Below are 6,044 nucleotides of genomic sequence, written 5' to 3'. Positions count from 1 at the left end.
TTGCTATAAACATTTTCGAAAAAGTTACGAATTAAATAACTAATCAAAATAAATCAACAACAGCAATTATGCCAAAAAAAATTCTCAGACGATGCAGCTCAAAATAAAAAAAAAATAAAAAAATAAAAAGTTCTTAGAAATTATATAATCTCATATTTATTTTTATAGGGTATAAATGCTTTACATCAAGTAGATCGGATAAAATAACGAATTAAGCATTAAATCCTTTGGTGATAAGCTATCATTGAAAATCCTTGGCATTAGACCATTGGAGTCTGTAACCCAATAAAATATCGCGAAAGGATTTCAAGCCAGTAAAATCTTTAAACTCATAATGGGATATATTCACGGACCTCAAATTGATGTTCACGTAATGATGATTTTTTAAGAAATAACATCATAAGCGATGATAGAAATAAACTAATTTTTCAGACCCAATTCTAAAAATTATTTAAATTTTAAAGAAGTATTTAAAAAAGCCCCCAAAATTTGATCAAAAAAAAATTTTGGCTGGTCTTAAATATAAAAAGAAAATTGTAATAAGAATTTACACTTGTTGAAATATATTTTAAGCGTAATAATAAAAGAATAAGTATAGTTTAAGTATTTGAGCTCAATTAATATTCTTTACAATGAGTTTAACTAATTTGTTTTTATGTAAAGTGTGCACATCGTCTAAATTTAATAAGATTCAATAAAATCTGAAAAAAGACTTTATGTTAAACAATAGCTTTAAAATCTGAAGCAGTTAAATGTTTCCGGGCACGGTAAAGGCTTGCTTTTACATACTAAAGCGAAACAAATTTCTGCTGAATTTTTATTAATAAATGACAGAATTTTTTTTTACAGCACCGTGTGGCTGCTACCAGTTACAATATGATCTATATATTTATCTTCTGGAAAAGATACAATGGCATACTGTTCTTCTTTGATAGTCCTTCGACTTCGGCACCCTGAAGCATTTATCAGCGTAACAACTTGCTTTTTTTTTTTTTGTTTTTATCAAAACCAATCAATAGTAGTTTTGGTCTCTCTTCCTTACGCTCCATGCTAACATCCTTTCTCAAAATACATTTTTGTTGTCGTAACTTAGCGGGATAAATCATTGTTGCTGGAGATAGCATACTCAGGTCTTTGAAAACTCCATTTTTAGTGAAGAAAGCATAATCGTTATTTAGTTTACAGCAATTAACTACTTTTGATTCTTTGCATTCTTTGTTCCGTAACAAAAAACAACCCGTTATCTGCAGTATTTACTGAGCCAATATCACATAAAAGAAGACGTGACAAGATGAAGAACAAGGCAAGAAAAGAGCCTTTTTATACCTGCAAAACCGAGCCATGAATAAAAGCTGGCTGTAATTCATATTGAGCAGAGTGTAGATATTGTATTTACCAAAGCATCTGATATGTGCGTCAAATGCGTGAATAAAAATGATTTAAAAAAGTTTTTTACCATTTAAATAAATTGTTTTACATGATTATATTTTACATGCAGTACTTATCTATAAAAATTTGTTTGTATATTATTTTGTAGTTTGTGTCAGGCCGTAGAAAAATGACATGTTTTCATCAAGTCCGGTTAACCAGAACTTAAAACAAGGAAAACATTTTTAACAAGCTTTTATAACATTTTCCAAACAAAAGAATGATCTAAAACTAAATTGTGTATTTTTCTTAAAAAAAAAAAAAAAAAAAAAAAAAAAGCACTATAAATTCAGATAATTAGATGAAACAAGGTAATACTAATAATTTTTTTACACGGAAATCAGCAACCAGAACTCAAAACAAAAACCATTTTTAAGACATCGTGAGTTCTGACTTATAGTTGTGGATCGTTTATAGCTATAATTGTGGACCATTCTGTAAAAAGAAAATAACATAAAAACACACTTACGCAAAATTAGTAAAAGATACCCATATTTATACCAGAAAGAAAGCAAAATACTGTTAGTTTTTTCTTGCTATAAGTTGATGTTTAACAAGCTTGCTACTTTGTAGTGAGCTACGAAATATCAGGTTGCTAATAATTGTCTTATTTTGATAGAAATATCTGGTGATTAATTTTTTTTAAAAAAGAAGTAAACGTTTTCATAAAAATGTTTCGTTTCTTCAGTTAAATTCTAAGGGGGTTTTTAATGAGACCAAATTTCGCTAAATTCATTAACGGGCGGAAAACTAAAAACACCCATGATGCTAATGAAACAGCTGTCATTTCACGAATCAGACATTGTAATCAATAACTGGATGTATATAACTTACTAATAATATTTTAAAGCGAATCAGTAGATACTAAACCAGATAAAAATGATACAAGTTTTCATCCTGAAAGAATATACAACACTTATTTTAAAACCTTCTCCTTTAGTATTTAAGTCGAATGTGTCTACGCATTTTTAATTGAGCAATCTGAAAAGCAAATATTGGAAATCTATACATAAACCCCCAATGACTAAAATTACTACAGAAATATTAATCCAAATCAGTGTAGAATTACTATAAGAAAGTAATATTACTGCGATAAGATTACAAAAAAGAATTCCAACTTGATCGACTTTGATAATAAATTGAATATGAAACAGATAATATTAACTTGTATTTTTACAAAAGGTGTCGATATTCCAAATTTAAAATAAAATACCGAACCAAATTCAAAGAATAAATCTTATAATTATCTCTTTAAACTAACAAGGAAATTGAAATAGAAACACTTAGTTATGGAATTCGTAAAAGCGTTTTGCTAGCTGCAATTATATACATATGTAACCTTTCATTCACTAACTTAAAATCTCTGCATTTCACTTTATCGGTGCATAATCCAAATCCATTTATTCAAAAGGACAACTTTACGAAAAACCCAAATGGAAACCTACATAAGAAGAAAGGTAACAAAAAGATAGTCTTAATGAGAGCAGAGATTTGCTATTTTGGTATCATAGGCTTCAAACCAAACTTTAGTTTTGGTCTTGAGTTTTTTTTATTTAGGATAAGCTCTTGTGCTTTTTTTTCATTTTTTAGATAGTTATGTTCTAATTGTCTTTTGTCTTCTTCAAGTTCCCTTTGTTTTTCTAGCATCGCTAACCGCTCCTCAGCCTGAAACAAAAATTGTTTATCAGGGCCGTAAAAAAGTTGTTTACCATAGTAAAAGTTTCAAGATTAAAAGTAAAAAATAAAACAAACAACAACAAAATAACTACAATAAATGATAAAACTCACTAATTTTCTCTCTGACTCACGAACTTTTTCATATGCATTTTCAATCTCTTTTTTTAATCTTTCAATTTCTCCCTTTAGCTGTTCCTAATAAAAAAAAGTATAAATGTTTTGTAAATTTCTCTGAAACGAGATTTGAGAAAAATTGATTTTCTCAATAAAGAGGCCAGGGGATAGGAACACAAAATCTGAAAATTTATGTCTATCCGGGAGCCTACATACTCTGAAAAAATATTATTACAAAAACATAAAAAGAATAAAAACAGCCACTATTCTGTAAGTAAAAATCTAAATAGAAAACTGAAAGTGTGTGTGTGTCTGAAAAAATCATTGCAAACCTCTTTTCCTTTGAACTGCTCAGCAATCTCTTTAGTTCTCCTTTCATACTCCCCTTCAAGATGATGTTCAACATGTTTTTTGGCTTCTTCTACTTTACGCATAACCTCTTCATCAACATCTATTTTGCGCTTTGCAAGTTCTTCCTCAACACGTTTCATTACAATGTCTTCAATGCGTCTCTGAGTTTCCTCTTCAATGAACTTGGCTTGCATTTCAGTAGCACGACTATAATCACAATAAATAATTTAAATCTATTAGAAATAAATCTAAGATATGCATAACAAAACTAATAACACAACTAGAACAAATGATGGATTTACTTGTTCCATTACTTTTTTATAGTTCATTTTTTATGATAAAAATCTTTAAATGAACAGCAAATAGACTGCTGCTTCAATTTTCAAATTACAATGGTAAATCTTCAGTTCAAAACAGTAATCATCTTTATATAGTTACTGAGACATTGGTATGGCTATAACTTATAACTTGAGGTTTAAATTTTAAAATTAAATAGATACATTTTTCTTTGCCTCTCCATTTCTTCTGTTCTAACTCCAGGCTCTATTCTTGTGTCATCTTCTTCCTCCATTTTATCTCTTCGCTGCTTTGATCTACCAAACTTGTCAACACTAGGTGATCTGGTTCGAGAACGACTCTTAGAATATCTCCATTTCTTTCTGCTAGGTGATCGACTTCTATGACGACTTCTTTTGTGGCGGTCTTTTTCCCTTTCTCTTTCCTTTTTAAAACATAAATAAAAACTCCACATTTAGAATACATTCATATCACACAAAAGTTTGATGCTGAAATAAAATAAAACAAATTTAACTTTAAAGCATTCTTGACGTAATACCTTATTTTTTCTTCTTTTAGGAGAAGTACTGCGACTCCGAGAACGAGAAGCTGATCTGCTTCGGGGCATGATGATCCAGTAAATCTAACCTAAAAATTTTGTTTAACAAATAAAAAAAGGTTCCAATTAATAACTAATACCAGAAAAACTGCTCTTGATCATCTAAGAGCTGTATTTCATTGATACAGGTTTAAGTGTGACTTTCAAATTAAATGTATCACATCTTCTAATAAATCAAAACAAAATGATTTATCAAATAATCTGCTTAGCCAAACCCAACCCATCCGCAGCCTATAAGGAGTATATAAGGGTGTATTTGTTAATTATTAGCTTTAAACTTATATAAAAATATGTGCACAAGTTCAAAGTTGACAAAAGAAAACTTGATTCAAAACTCTATATAACTTCCCCTAGAAACATGGCTTACTCTACTTGACATAGACAATGATCAAATCATTAAAAATTCACTTGAGTCCATTTTTCAAAAATCTGTTTTAAAATTAAACTACTTTTATAAATACTTACTACTAAGCACTTACCAATCAATGCATTCTCTATAAAATCTTATGGTAGACCTAATCTTCTTTGGATGGTAAAAACTTGAATCAGCAAAAAGCACAGAGCTGGTTGTATTTTCTCAGCTGACTTAAAATTCAGTGAGAAACCTAGCTACCTACCTAACCACCTGTTCAACCCAAAAAATAAATCGTTTTGGTAAAACATTTGTCTTTAGACTTCAAATAAGTTAATTTCTTCTTTCTAAAAGTTTTTTACCCACGAAAAGCTGTTTAAAGTGGAGTTAAGTGGAGCACACTAAAGGTGTGTTTGTGATTATTTAAATAGGTAATGGTAGTTACAGGCATATTGACAATTTCATTTTTTAATTAGAATTTAGGAACCAACACAGAGATTATTTAATTGTGCAACCATCAACCATATACCTATTTCTAACCACTTTATGTGTTAAAAATAAAACACAAAAATACTTCGGTAGATTTCAATTAAATCTAATCTATAGCACATGGACGCGACGTAGAATACCGTATCGCTAAGTTTTCCCTGCATTAAAAAAGAATTCTGAGAAAATTAAGATTTTCGATAAAAATTAGTAACACTACAACTAATATACACACAAAAAACGATTGATACATTTTCAAATTATCCGAATAAAATTTTTAAAGTCAGTGGCTTTGATGGTCGACAGTGCATCACAGCTCCTCGCGCATATGACGACCTGGAACTAGTATTTTTTTTTTCGTGCGTCTTAGTTATTCGTTACCAGGATATATATTTTAGTTTCCAATCACAATCCTTAACCACAATCCTTATATCTTAAACTCGCTGATAAAATTTAAATTTTTTACTGCTGATTTAGATTTGATTGTTAGTTTCATTTAGTGTCACTGATTTAAAAAATGAAACCATTATTATTTTTCAGGATGAAATTTTTTTTTAAATAGATGGTTCGCATCGACAGAATTTCATAAAATTACAATATAAATAGTTTATCCATTTTCATATATAAATATTAAAACTTAACTTTATGTCATTTACCTTTTTTTAACTTCTCTTAAAAGAAATAAAAAAATTGCACTCAACAAGTGTTTACTAAGAAGTAAATATTTTTGGAAAAAAAGTT

At 29.1% G+C, this 6,044-nt stretch overlaps 1 protein-coding gene across 2 annotated transcripts; it reads right to left on the bottom strand.

Moving 5' to 3' along the window:
* Window positions 1-2,546: 2,546 nt before the first annotated feature.
* On the bottom strand, window positions 2,547-5,636 carry LOC145191213 (uncharacterized). 2 transcript variants are annotated; one of them, XM_080068239.2, is made up of 6 exons: window positions 4,945-5,636; window positions 4,406-4,494; window positions 4,071-4,291; window positions 3,552-3,777; window positions 3,217-3,300; window positions 2,547-3,093 (listed from the first exon to the last, which is right to left on the bottom strand). In XM_080068239.2, the coding sequence occupies exons 2-6, from the start codon at window positions 4,472-4,474 to the stop codon at window positions 2,923-2,925; spliced, it is 771 nt and encodes a 256-aa protein (XP_079924365.2). In that variant the 5' UTR covers window positions 4,475-4,494; window positions 4,945-5,636; the 3' UTR covers window positions 2,547-2,922. The 2 variants fall into 2 exon arrangements, with proteins under 2 accessions (XP_079924365.2, XP_089922665.1); XM_090066539.1 differs by having other exon boundaries at window positions 5,555-5,628.
* Window positions 5,637-6,044: the final 408 nt, after the last annotated feature.

Source organism: Hydra viridissima, unplaced genomic scaffold (assembly GCF_058129835.1).
Source record: "Hydra viridissima isolate aposymbiotic clone 2 unplaced genomic scaffold, HvirCarnegie_v1 scaffold_11, whole genome shotgun sequence".
Taxonomy (NCBI): Eukaryota; Metazoa; Cnidaria; class Hydrozoa; order Anthoathecata; family Hydridae; genus Hydra; species Hydra viridissima.
The sequence above is the reverse complement of the archived record's forward strand: the minus strand, read 5'-3'. Positions and strand labels throughout refer to the sequence as shown.